Source organism: Engraulis encrasicolus, chromosome 2 (genome assembly GCF_034702125.1).
Source record: "Engraulis encrasicolus isolate BLACKSEA-1 chromosome 2, IST_EnEncr_1.0, whole genome shotgun sequence".
Taxonomy (NCBI): Eukaryota; Metazoa; Chordata; class Actinopteri; order Clupeiformes; family Engraulidae; genus Engraulis; species Engraulis encrasicolus.
The window spans coordinates 6,511,540-6,525,535 of record NC_085858.1 but is presented as its reverse complement, the minus strand read 5'-3'; the positions used below and the strand labels follow the sequence as shown (position 1 = coordinate 6,525,535).

Sequence of the window (13,996 nt, the reverse complement as noted above, 5' to 3'; positions counted from 1 at the left end):
CAGTGAAGGGATAGTTTATTTATTTTGCAGGGGCCTTCAAGTCTGTACCTGCCTTTCTGCCTTGTGTTTGTGCTGTGTTCGAGGCTGTTGTTTTTTTCCTCGTTCCCTTTAAAAAGTGGTCTCACACCCCGCTTGTCACATTATTTACACCTCTCAGCTGATCCATGAGAAAGCGGCGAGGAGCACAGAAGCTTCCAGATGCACTGCTCCTATATTTAGCAGTGGACATGTCAGGGAATCATGGGTGATTTAGGAGGAGGCATCGGTGGGTGAGAGATTTTACACCGTTGCAGAATGAGTGCTGAATATGGGGTGGCAAGCTGTGAAAGAGAAGGGGGGAGGAGAAGGGAGGAGAGGAGAAGGGAGGAGAGGAGAGGAGAGGGGAGGAGATGGGAGATATTAAGATGAGAGACAAGTGTGTGAGATTAGAGATGCTCTGTGCTGGAAAGAGGCACTGCACCGCTGCTGCTGCCTGACTGACGTGAGAGACGCGTCCCTCCTCGGCTCTGCAGAAGTCTGAACGTTACGCAGGTCTGCTGAGAACAGTCTGTTGACGGGATGACAGAAGTGTCAGAACAGAAGTAGAATCTCTGAATAATTAAGTGCAGTTGCATGAATTTCAAGAGGCATTCATCTGAGAAATCGGAGATAAACTCTGTGTGTGTGTGTGTGTGTGTGTGTGTGTGTGTGTGTGTGTGTGTGTGTGTGTGTGTGTGTGTGTGTGTGTGTGTGTGCGCGCGCGTGTGTGTGTGCGTGTGCGTGTGCGCGTGCGCGTGTGTGTGTGTGTGTGTGTGTGTGCAGGTGGTGGGTTGTCAGGATGGCACGATTGCCTTCTTCCAGCTGATCTTCAGCACGGTGCATGGCCTCTATAAGGACCGCTACGCCTTCCGAGACAGCATGACCGACGTCATCGTTCAGCACCTCATCACCGAGCAGAAAGGTGCGAACCACTGACCCCGCTAGGCCACCGTACTCAAGCACACACAGAGAGGCTCCTCTTCTCTCCCGTCTGACAGTAGTCAAGCTTCCATTCAGCTCATTCACATCCTCATAATGTGCATCCATAGCAATTTGATTTAATGAGATGCAAGGCATCAGACATTTCAGACAGCAAATTAGCAGGTCAGTGCCCATTCTAAAGCAAGTCTGAGCAGCCTTTTCAGCCTTAAATAATGTTTCCAAAATCGTTTCTGCGATTCATCAGCTTGGAACGAGGTGAAAGGCACCCGTGAATTCGCTCATTCCATCCTCTATGGGCAGTAATCACATTAAGCAAATTTGGAGTAATGATTTGTACTCTTTCAAAGTTCTCAATGCCTCGTTTTCAAAGCTGATACTACCAATGAAGTCTGGAACTACTTCAAACTATTTAATGATTTTAAAATGATAATGTCCTCAAGTTCCCTTCATGCCCTGATCACAAGCATTCTAATCGTTTTGGAAAAGCAATATTGTAAAAAAAAATGCATATGTCTAATTTAGTTAGATAACCTGGAGGGAGTTGGACCATGTATTGCAGTGACCCTGTCTGTCCAACCGAAGTATTTTGGATCATCTACAGGGTGCGCCAAAAACACATTACACCATATGCATCTACGTAGCATTGGCCAGGGATCCAGTTTGCCATCTCTGATTGCTGTTGTCTCATACTGAATATCTCCCTTTACTGTTTCTGCGGGTCGACTTGGTTTCTCTGTCTAGTGCGCATCAAGTGCAGAGAGCTGGTGAAGAAGATCGCCATCTACAGGAACCGCCTGGCCATCCAGCTGCCCGAGAAGATCCTCATCTACGAGTGCTACACGGACGACTCGTCTGACATGCACTACCGCGTCAAGGAGAAGATCAGCCGACGCTTCGAGTGCAACCTGCTGGTGGTCTGCTCACGACACATCATCCTCTGCCAGGTCAGTGGATGGATGGATGGATGGGTGGATGGCCAGATAGAAGACTGACAGACTGGCAGAAAAGTGAACATCCCACACCCATACTCATACTCAGTCAGATTCAACTTGCTCTTTTCCAGGTTAAAGGATAGTTCCGGCATAAAATGAAAGTTTTACCATTGAATGGGCATGCCACACAATGTGTCCAGTGATGAGCCATTCTGGGAAATGCAGCAGCATTACAGAGTTAGCTTGTTTTGAGCTTTTTAGCGAAATAAGCTGCCAATGCTAACTGCTGGGGCCAAATTGAAATATCTTAGTAATCGGTTGGGTTTCAGCAATAAACAAGCTCGAAAAAATTCCATACTTCAGAGATATCATAACAAAGGTCTTGTGAACCAAGCGAGGCACAGACACGAGTATAGCTCTACACAGTCCTTCACTAGCGATTGATCTTTGAGGGTGTTGCGCTTCAGCCACCAAAGTAGGCTATAGTGTTGCAATACTCACTCCAACAGGTACAGATGAACAGTGGGTAGGAATGTGTTGCTTGTTGCGGACAGCCGTACAATCAGTGGATCACAATGCAGTAAACAATTAGTCCAGTGGTGTATGTAAATCCAGTGAATCCATGTAAAGGCAGAGAAAGGTCTCAATAAATTTACAAACTGGGATGTCCATCCCTTACAGACCCCGACGGTGCAAACCCCTATCACTAATGTTCCGTCCCCATTACTTTTATCCAGTATGTAATTGATTGTATTGGATTGTATGTTTGAGCATTGAGGTCCTCTCAGCATGATCTCATCCCCATATGCAATTCCCCACGTGCCTGTCTGTCCCGTTCAATAGTCCCGTTCAATTGACGGTTGTGTGCCTGCTTGCCTCATGGCTGGGTCGTCAGCTTAGAGGCATATTGTGCTTCCAGGAAGAGGCCCTATCATGACGAGTCTTGGCACACTTATCCACCATCTTTGGCACAGCCGCCTCAGCCAGAGGGGGGCCTTAGTGCAGAATCTGTTACATTAACAGCACTGGCTTTCAGCCCCTCCGTTTTTGTGTGTGTTTTCTCTTAAGGCCAATTTATAGTTAAGGCGACAAGTGTTTCTTGACAGGAAATGTGGCAAAAAAGGCAGAGGGAAAAAAAGTTGTTGACAGATGTTGTGATGCTAAGGGCTTTTTCAGTCCTGTGCCAGCAGCAACAAAAAAAGTGTTTTAGAATAGAACATGTGGTGTCTTATGTCGACGTGTACGCAAGTTGCATTGCGATCCAATCAGCATACAGTCACGTGAAAAAAAGTGTGCAATTTCAAGTTTTCTTGTATACAGTACGCAAGACTTCACAGGAAATATTTTCTCTCATTTGTGTCAAACTTTTATCTAGTCCCACTTGGCTACAAATTGGCCTTTTAGTCTGCAGAACGCACACATCTGTGTCACTATCTACACAAATCACAGCCGGTGATGGTTTATCAAAGCACAGTCTAGATTTTCACATGGCGAGGTATGCGTAAAAAAGACAGCCGTCATCAGATCAGAGAGCGTCTCCTCTGACAGGGGGCTTTAGATAGCGGTGCGTGTGTGTCTGTGAGGGTGGAGATCCCTGGGACATGTTGAGCAGCGTGCTGAGCCCTCTGTAAATCGCTCTTGCTGCTGCTGCATGGCAGATGTTTTGCGTTTCCTACACAAGCTAAGGGTCTGTCCCGTCTGTTTCCCATCAGAACTCACCACACCACACCACGTTGTGTGTGTGTGTGTGTGTGTGTGTGTGTGTGTGTGTGTGTGTGTGTGTGTGTGTGTGTGTGTGTGTGTGTGTGTGTGTGTGTGTGTGTGTGTGTGTGTGTGTGTGTGTGTGTTTGTGTGTGCATGCATGTGTGGGTGGTTGGGAGGGTGGTTGTAAGAGTGTGTAGGTGTGTGTGTGTGTGTACGCAGTGTGTATGTGTGTTTGTGCGCATTGTGTACAATACAGTATGTACTGTATGTGTACAGTATGCGAGTGTGTGTATCTGCTCATGTGTATTCTGTTTTAATGACTGCGAGCAGCAGAGAATAAAGAGAGAGTGAGAGAGGAGATGTTTTGCTGCAGGGCTATTTTCTTGGTTGTGGTTGGTGGCGACTGCTAAATGCTTTAGTGATTGCACAAACACTATTTGCAGACGAGTCTAGTGTCTGGCCCCAAATCACCTTCTTCCACACATTAGAGCTGAACTGAGCCATACCCCCCTGTCAGACCCCATCAGGCTTTTGGTGGGGTGGGCTCGGTGTGTCTCGCCCGCCCCAGGGACTGGGATGTTTGCTGAAGAGGAGTCTAATGGCTGTTTGGTTTTGTGCTGTCTCACCTTATAAACCCATTATAATTATTATTATGCTCCTGGCGTCCCATGAAACGTGATTGTCTTATTATTTTACCCGTAGACATGTAGTGCATCTTAGTCTATCCTTTTTGTTTGTCCAATTATTATTTTTTCCCAATATTGACGTTACTAAAGCTGTTTTTGATTTTATAGTGCCTTGTCAATAAATGTGACCTGTCTTGACCTTGGTGTGACCCTCAGGAGAAGAGGCTGCAGTGTCTGTCCTTCACCAACGTGAAGGAGAGGGAGTGGCTGATGGAGTCTCTGATTCGCTACATCAAAGTGATTGGCGGCCCGCCGGGGAGGGAGGGGCTTCTGGTCGGCCTGAAGAACGGCTCGGTGAGTTCTGTGTTCGTGCACTATGACTCTTGATTTGCAAATATCCTGCAGCCAATGCTCTTTATATGGAGAGAGCCCAAGCCCTACCCTTCCACGGGAACCAAAGATGGAAAAAGCAATGAATGGGAGTCCCAAACAAGGTCTCTCCATCCCCATTGACTCTCATTGATTGTTTTTTCTTTGGGTCCCATGGAGGGGCATGACGTAGGATCCCTTTTCAAGCTCCACCCACACAGCATAATAATGAGGAAGAGAGTCTGTTTGGACTAAGTACAATGTCTGAATCCAAAATGTCTACTTGTTAAATTACATAATGCTTCATGTAAGGAATAAAATGGTACAGGTAGATCGCTCTCTACAATACATAGTGAACTACAGTTCATTTCCCATGTTCCTGTTCATGGAACTCTAAGCTCCACCCTATGTGCATAATAATGATGGATCTTTGACCGGCATTCATAAACTACAGTTCCATTCACTCACACACAGTTACACAGCATCTGGAATTCATTTCCAGCTTTTCCGTCAGCATGAATGTCTTACTATAGCAATTATAAGACTCATTGTTGGGACAGTTTTTTTTGGGGGGGGGGGGGGGGGGGGGGGGGGGGGGGGGGGCTTGGCGCACGTCTCTCACAGACAACGCATTGCAGCAGATGCTCCAGCAGACATGATGATTTGCTGAGTCTGTGGGACTGGAGGAGGAAGAGAGAGTAGAGCAGTCATTTCTCCTCCGCAGCTCAGCTCAACTCTTCTCCTAAGTAGGGTGTCCTACTTCCAGGAGTGTTTCTGTTTGTGCAAACTGGCTGTCGTCGTTTGTGTTTGTGTGTGTGTGTGTGTGTGTGTGTGTGTGTGTGTGTGTGTGTGTGTGTGTGTGTGTGTGTGTGTGTGTGTGTGTGTGTGTGTGTGTGTGTGTGTGTGTGTGTGTGTGTGTGTGTGTGTGTGTGTGTTTGTGTGTGTGTGTGTGTGTGTGTGTGCATGCGTGCACGTGTATGACTGTGTGACTGTGTGTGTCTAAGCTTGTGTGTGAGTGAGTTTGTGCTTGTGCATGTAGGTGTATGCATGTTCTGTATGCATTTGTGTTAATGCATGCATGTGCATGTTCGTGCGTGCATTTCCAGATCCTGAAGATCTTCGTGGACAACCCGTTTGCCATCACACTGCTGAAGCAGAACACCTCAGTCCGCTGTCTGGACATGAGCGCCTCCCGCAGCAAGCTGGCCGTGGTGGACGAGCACAACACCTGCCTGGTCTATGACATCCACACCAAGGAGCTGCTCTTCCAGGTCAGGGACCCAGGTGGTGCTCAGGGGGGTGGGGTGAGGGGGAATAGGAGTCCAGTCGCTATGGCTCCCTGCCAAGTGTGGGGATGGAAGGTAGTGTTATTAGACTTAGGTGTCCAGTCTGGTCTGCAACATCCACACCAAGGAGCTGGTCTTTCAGGTCAGGGACCCAGACTCGGGTGTTGTCTACAGGGGGTGTGGTGATGGGGGATGTGGGCAGTATGAGCTTAGTCACTATGCTGCCGCCCTACAAAGCCAAAGTGCAGTAACTATAACTATGCCAACATTGAAACTGAGAAAGCCTTGGTATTAGGTTGGATATTGTAGTTACTGCAGATTTGGCAATATCTTTGAAACGGGACACATTTGGACTATAAGGCTTTGTCACAAGATAAATGAGGTGTAATGAAAACTATTTTCAGTCTAAACTCAAGTGACTCAATCTTTTGAAACTCGGTAGTTGGAAACCCCAACCTCTCCCTCAGGAAAGTGCAATAAAACAGGTAGTCAGATTGGGGTTCTGCTGCTCTTCCAGCTCTTCGAGGTCAGGGATCCAGCCTGTACTTAGCTTGTTGCCCAGGGGGGATGGGGGGCCTGGAGGAAGGTGGATGTGTGTTAGTAGCCCTGGGATTCCAGTGTAGTAAACATCTGCCTGGTCTTTGACATCGATGTCCAGGTCAGGCAGACATAGAGGTGGGGGATATGGATTTTAGGAATCCAAAAAGTGCAATATGTAAAACAGTGACGTCAAAATTGCACATTCAAAAATTGCATTACCTCACGCATCCATTGGAGGCGGGTTGCGGAATTGAGCAACTATGTGCTCATCAGTTCTGAAAGCATTGCGGAGCAACGTCGGATCACACAAACAAGCGTAGAAGCAGGTGGATTCAACAATGGCTTTAACAAGCGGCTCCAACAACAACAGAGCTCAATTGTAATCAACAGCCACATGGGCAAACAATGGCGGTGTACTGGGTTTTATTGAAAACAATGGAATGGAATTTTGGCAGTTGCCTGGTTACCACCATACCTAATCACATGTATCTTTCACATCGGAACGATTGTGCAAAGCAGCATGGGATTTCCCAGGCTATGTTTCTGCACTTTGGTGGAACTGATGTGCAGCGCTGGCCTTTGGACTCTTTTGACTCTTCAGTTGAAGCTTGAGTTCTTTTGAGTTTCTTCATTTTCTTTAGTTCCTGATTCCCCACAATCAGGACAGATCATCAGAGCCTCTTTGTAAGAAAACTATGGATTTAAATGTCTTGTTCTGACCAACTTTCCCTTGGTAAGGCAATGTGACATTTGTAGCATATACATATTAATGAATACGCAAATTCAGCAATATTGAGCAAAACAACAAAAGGTGAAGCACAGCAAAGCAGGACCAGGTTGATCGCTGTATAAAAGTACATGATATATGATCTATGATCTGACAAGATGGTTTTGTCAGTGAGGTGTGTTGTCACTGAAGGCTGACATGTTTTTTCCCCTCCTCCTTCACGTTGTAAAAAACATCGAGCATAAAAAAATCCAAACTAGTCATTTATTATCATCACAATATGGCTCATTAATCAGCTGGCATGTGAATTATCTATGAGGGGAGGGTCCCCCGAGCAGCCCTGTGCAGCTGGAGACTGTCAAATATTCATGGGAGGTCATTACTTGGAACACCGTACCTGTGTGTGTGTGCGTGTGTGTGTCTGTGTGTCTGTTTGTCCGTGACCACGTGGGTACATGTCTGTGTGTGTGTGCCGGAGTGCAGTTGTCTGCTGTCATCGGTCCTGCTATGCTGCCACTGTCTCTGATATGTGTGTGTGCGTCTGTGTGTGTGTGTGTGTGTGTGTGTGTGTGTGTGTGTGTGTGTGTGTGTGTGTGTGTGTGTGTGTGTGTGTGTGTGTGTGTGTGTGTGTGTGTGTGTGTGTGTGTGTGTGTGTGTGTGTGTGTGTGTGTGTGTGTGTGTGTGTGTGTGTGTGCGCGCATGTAGGGAAACAGACTTTACAGGGATCATTCTCAGACCTCTCAGCATATGCTGCTCTCCACAGGGAGGAGACGTTACAGTATGAGACATGACTGACATGACTCCCCTCCCTCTCTTTCTCTCTACCTCCTCTCTCTCTCTCTCTCTCACTCACTCACCCCCCCTCTCTCCCATCCTCTCTTTCTGTCTCGATCTCTCTCTCTCTTTACATCTATCACTCTATCAAACTTTTATTTTCTTGTCTCGCTTGTTTCACTATCTGCCTCCCTATGGCCATCCATCACATCAACTTTTCCTCTAATCATCTCTTTCTCTTTCTCTCTCTGTCTCTCTCTCTCTCTCTCTCTCTCTCTCTCTCTCTCTCTCTCTCTTTCTCTGTCTCTGTCTCTTTCTTCCTTTCTTTCTTTCTCTCTCTCTCTCTCTCTCTCTCTCTCTCTCTCTCTCTCTCTCTCTCGCGCGCGCACGCGTGCGCACACTCTCTCTCATGCTCTCTCTTGCGCTCTCTCCCCTCCACCATCACTATCTCTGGTGCTGTTCTCAGGTGGCTTACTTTAATGATTAACTTACTTATTTGCTTACTCCTTTTGATTTTATCCTTTCATTTTTGACTTTTGAATTCTTATTTCAGGGTCAGCTTTTATTTTTTTATTGTAAAAATAATTATCTTTTGAATGATGTTTGTGAATCACATTTGATGTGACATTATCTATGTATAAACTTGTCTTAACCCTTTCGTGTATTCTTCATATTTAATTTTTATTCTGATCTGCTGTACTCTTATTCTTTAAAGTTTAGCTTGTTTGTGAAGCATGATGAACTGCCTCCTTATATGAAAAGCGCTGCTGTACGAATGGCCTTTGTCTTAGCCTGATAAACCAGCCTAAATGTGAGACTGGATGTGTAATTTAGTCTGGCCCCGATGAACGATACATCTGAAGATTGTTGTTGTTTTTCAAACCTTTCCTGTGCCTATAGGCCGGCGCTCTGACCAATCAGCGATCTTTGTTGTTCATGTGCTTTCCCAACGTTGCAAGCTTCGTCGTCACTCCCTCAAAAACCTGCCCGCTTTGACTTAAAACACATTCAAAACAAATATCTGCGTTGTGATTGGTTTGCCAGACTCAGGGCAATGTGTTCAAAATGTTCGACCAATCCGAGGCTAGACCACTCGCAGCCGAAAAATGTCGGCATCCAGTGGGTGGCACTGGTTTACTGGGCTACCTTTGTCTTGGTGCCACACACACATTTCATTTATTTATCTTTTTAGGGGACAAAACACAAAGGATTTTACTGTATTGGACACCTATGATGAGATGTAATAAAATAAATCTTGGATCTTGTCGTGTCACCTCCCCCAGGAGCCCAATGCCAACAGCGTTGCGTGGAACACCCAGTGTGAGGACATGCTGTGCTTCTCAGGGAACGGCTATCTGAACATCAAGGCCAGCAACTTCCCCGTGCACCAGCAGAAGCTGCAGGGCTTCGTGGTGGGCTACAACGGCTCCAAGATCTTCTGCCTGCACGTGTACTCCATGGCTGCCGTTGAGGTGCCCCAGGTATGGAGTGGAGTGGAGTGGAGTGGAGTGGAGTGACGTGTGTGCGCGCGTGTGTGTGTGTTCCTCTACCTTCTGCCTGCCATCTACTCAATGGCAGCTGTGAAAGTCTCTGTGCGTGCGTGCGTGGATGTTTATGAGAGAGAGAGAGAGAGAGAGAGAGAGAGAGGAAGAGAGAGCTCTTACTCCTGAGCTTGGTTGCCAAAAGTGATTGATTGCTTTGCTCTTTCTCCTGCACCTCTTCCTCTTCACCTCTAACTCTACCTTTCCTTCTCTCTCTCTCTTCTCTCTGTAGTCTGCTCCTATGTACCAGTATCTGGAGAGGCGTATGTTTAAGGAGGCTTATCAGATCGCTTGTCTGGGGGTGACGGACAGCGACTGGAGGGATCTGGCCACCGAGGCCCTGGAAGGCCTGGACTTCGACACAGCTAAAAAGGTGTGTGCGTGTGAGTGTGTGCGTGTACGTGTGTGTGTGGGTGTGTGCGTGTGAGTGTGTGCGTGTACGTGTGTGTGTGGGTGTGTATTTTTTCTGTGTGTTCAGCAGAACATTATGGGCGGCGTGTTAACCGGCACCAGAGAAATGTGGCAGTCTTCAGTTTTCAAAAATGACATGAAGGTGGGTGGGGTTTGTTGTCAAGGTGGCTGCCTCAACTTTGAAGTGCTGTGGGAAGCCCTGACCCGGTGTGTGTCTCTGTGTCTGGGTTTGTGGGTTTGTATGGCTGCGTATGTCGGTATGTAGCTCCACATGCATGTGTATGGCTGTGATGCATGAGCTAATCTCAAATGCACAGGTGCACATCGTTCCTTTATGAATCACACAATGGCATGTTGAATATATATGGGTCAGGTCAGTTGAAATTCCAGTCATGAAGTCAAATGGCGTGAAACTATACTTGGTTGCAGAAGGAATTTTTAATGTGTTCACTCTCTGTAAATGATACAGTACAGTAGTGGTGTACAGTAGGATACAGGTACAGTTGGATAATAAACAGTAATAGATCCATACTCTGTTCTGCAATACAAAATAGCAAGACTATATACAAATGCAACATGTGCATGTACAACTACATGTACAATGTAGTTTTACTATACATGAGACATACTGTAGACATGGTGTGGAGACTTAAAGTGCGTACTGGTAAATCCAACACAGATACATTAAAAGATACATGGAAATGGTAAACTATGTTTTCTGTATACTGGTAAAGTAGATATAAGATTAGTGTACAAGATACATTACAAGCAGATGCACTGTACACACAGTGGGGATGGCCCATCTTATCAGCCCCTCAGGAGAGTGATGGCGTTGGGGAAGAAGCTGTTCCTCTGTCTGGTTGTTTTAGTTATGGGTTTTGGATCAGGGGCTTGTAGCACCTGCCCTTTTCAAATGTGCATACCTTACCTTATTTTAAAAAGAAAGAATTCATCCTATTCATCCTAAGAATTCATCCTAACAGGTGAGGGAAGGTTAGATCTTGAGATAGGGGGCGTGAATGAACTAAAATATCCCTGCATTTTTACATTGGTGGTTTTGAGGTTGTGGTCAAGTTGAGTTAGTCAATAGACCCACACATGACTGTGCTGTGTTGGCATTCCAAGACTTGTGCCTCCTTGTGCTGACTGCACACCAAGAAGACTGGAGACTCCCAGACGCCCAACACAGACAGTTATGACTCGATTCGTGTTGCCCTCCATCAGCTTGAAATTGTAGTCACACACACACCAGATCGACTTCCTGTCAACCTCCAACTCTAATGTCCACATGCTCCAAAACAAAGAAGTGTCTGTAATTGAGAGGAAGGCTTCCAAGCAAGGGAACACAATTGGTTTAAGACTTGATTTCCATTTCATTGAATTTAATGTGTCTCATTTGTCTCTGCACACACACACACACTGTTCCATACTCAGATTTATTATCAAATACCGGTACTTTAATCAACCAAGGAAACTTTGAAAGTTCAATCCTAAAATATTTGCTGTGTAGTTTGGAACCTAAATGTTGTTTTTTTTTTTTAACTCTTCCCATGTCATTTGCATCCACAGGCTTTTATCAGAGTGAGGGACCTTCGCTACCTGGAGCTCATCAACAGCATTGAGGTGAGTCAGGAGCCTATGGATGCTCTAGGCCAGGGGTGTCAAACTCAGATTCAGAGAGGGCCAAAATCAAAATCACGGATGAAGTCACAGGCTGAACAGAAAGTGTGCATGCAAAGCAAGTAGATACTTAAAATACTTCAATACATTTAATCTGGAGAGATTTCACAAACACATTCCTGTCATATAGGTAGTTTGTTGTATATGAGGGGGAGGCGTCTCTATTGATGCACTTGTACAGTACACTGGCCTGGGCCCAATCTTCACTCCTGTAAGGCACAACATTTTGTGTTCAAGTCATATTGTCCATGGTGTATGGGCCAGCTATGATACACATTTCAAATGTTCTCGTGGGCCAAATAAAATGGCTCCATGGGCCATATTTGCCCCCTGGGCCTGAGTTTGACATCCCTGCTCTAGGCAGCCCTGCCCCTAGAGGAGGCTGGGATCCAAAGATCAAATCATTGTGCTTGGATTCCAGTTGGCTTGGCCCCCCCATGTCATCTGAGCAGTAGAGAGCTTGGTGAGGCTCCCTGGTGTTTTAGAGAAGAGGTGTGTTTGGTACCTCGTCAGACCTGGACTTGGGTTGAAAGCTCTTTCTCCATTGTTACAGTAGGCTTTCAAAGCGAATCCTTAATCTCAACCATCAGGAAATTAGCTTTCTCTTGCACATTCAGTAAACACACTTAGATACATTACAGAACGATGCATCAATTTTATTGAATGAAAAAGATTACAGGCTGACAAATTACGGGATGGGAAGGCTCGCATGCTTCCGTAATACAAATTTGATTAAAAAACAAAAAAAGAACAAAAGCAAAAAAAAAAAAAGTATCTAAACAACTCTCAGTTACAGTAAATCAGCCCACTTGTTTTTCCACTTGTGGAAAATTACCCCGGCCTCATTATCATCAGTAATTATCACAGCAGCAGAGGAGCAGACTGAGGCAGCTCTGTTCTCCTGATGCCTGATGCCTATCCACGGGTTCAAAGACCAGCTGCTGCTGCCGCCGCTGCTGTCTCAAGTCTGGACATAAAGGTCATCTCTGAAATGGTTACTTGTTCATGGCGTAGTCCACTGTGCAGGGACTAAAGAAATACATGCACGTACAGTACAGTAGGAGCCGCTTATTTCTTTCCCTGCCATGCGCATACCATGCGACCTCCATGAGACCTCCGTGGTGTTAGCGTGTGGATCAGGGCTTAACACTAACACACGCCAGGTAGCCAAATGCGGGTGAAAGTCGGCGTTGGCTAGTAGATACCGAAGGTTCACTAGCCATTCTGGCGGGTCCGTTATTGTTCTGAATGATGAGGCACCGCATTTTGTAGTTTTTTTCTTCGGACCGTCTTTGCTACAAAAGCAATACAATGCGATTTCGCGAGCCTACAATACCCATGAAGCACCTGTGTCACGTGTCACCTGTGTCTCACGCAAGCCAGGAATCTGATAGGCCTAGAGCTAGTCTTGCGAAGAGGAGTGACAGCGAGCTACCGGGACATCAGCGTGCGCTTCGAAATGTCACTGGAAACCTTCACGTGAAAATAAAGTAGCGAAGTTCATCTCAACTGACCTGTTTTGCGATCTGTCATTACTACAATACTTAGTAGTAGTGGTCATTAAAATGACCAAAGCGAGAGGAAAACATGTCAGTCTGTCTTACTCTTGTGAAAGTCTCAAGACTGATTAGCGCAGTGATAAGACAAGGACACGTGCGGCATTAATAATGTTTGGTTTAAATTATTTTCTGATTTGCCTGTGTCTTCATACCTTAATATTCCTCCATGTTTCTTGTGCTGTTGTTCCCGACTGTCAAACCGTTCTTAAAAAACGCGCAGTAGTAGCCTTCCAGACGGCACAAAAGCATCCCATTGCATGTCCCTTCGCAGGTGCCCGTCTCGCCCGTTTGTATTTTAAACAACTCACTATTAAACGGAATGAAAGGAAGTCGTAGCCCCTTCTGTAGTTACCGCATCTGTGTGTGCTTTCTAGTGGATACTTTTATAAGCAAATATTCCAGAAGAGGTGTTATTCCACATCCATGTCCGAGGACCGGCCAACTTGGCAATGACTTTAGGCTATCTACTTTGCGCATGAATTTGGACGGCGACCTCCACAGATAGACCTATATGATATGAAGAAGTCCCTCCAGATTAAAGACAAAAATATTTTGCTCTCGTGTAGCTTACATTTGTGCCCTTCCACAACACTGTGCTTGGTGTTTCTGCATGGTAGCCTAAATATACTATAGGCTATGCCATTCCTCAGATCAGTAAATCTGTTCTTTGCATAGCATGCATGCATGGACCAGTTAATAGGCCTAACAATTCTAATTGCCCTATAGCATATTATATTATATTATATTATATTATATTATATTATATTATATTATATTATATTATATTAGGCCTATATTATATTATATTAGCCTACATTATAGGGCCTACAGCCTATTATATAATTAATTAAAGCTGCTATGATGGTTAAGAAAATTATGGCTAGTGA

The 13,996-nt window shown here is 45.6% G+C and overlaps 1 protein-coding gene across 3 annotated transcripts in view; it reads left to right on the top strand.

The window, feature by feature from the left end:
* Positions 1-13,996, top strand: part of ift122 (intraflagellar transport 122 homolog (Chlamydomonas)) — a 78,417-nt gene that overhangs the window by 15,383 nt on the left and 49,038 nt on the right. For all 3 annotated transcript variants that reach the window (XM_063220649.1, XM_063220636.1, XM_063220643.1), the window contains 7 exons: positions 802-940; positions 1,702-1,904; positions 4,439-4,576; positions 5,698-5,862; positions 9,202-9,399; positions 9,692-9,832; positions 11,440-11,493. In XM_063220649.1, the coding sequence (XP_063076719.1) occupies positions 802-940; positions 1,702-1,904; positions 4,439-4,576; positions 5,698-5,862; positions 9,202-9,399; positions 9,692-9,832; positions 11,440-11,493 (1,038 nt within the window). The remainder of the gene's footprint in view (positions 1-801; positions 941-1,701; positions 1,905-4,438; positions 4,577-5,697; positions 5,863-9,201; positions 9,400-9,691; positions 9,833-11,439; positions 11,494-13,996) is intronic.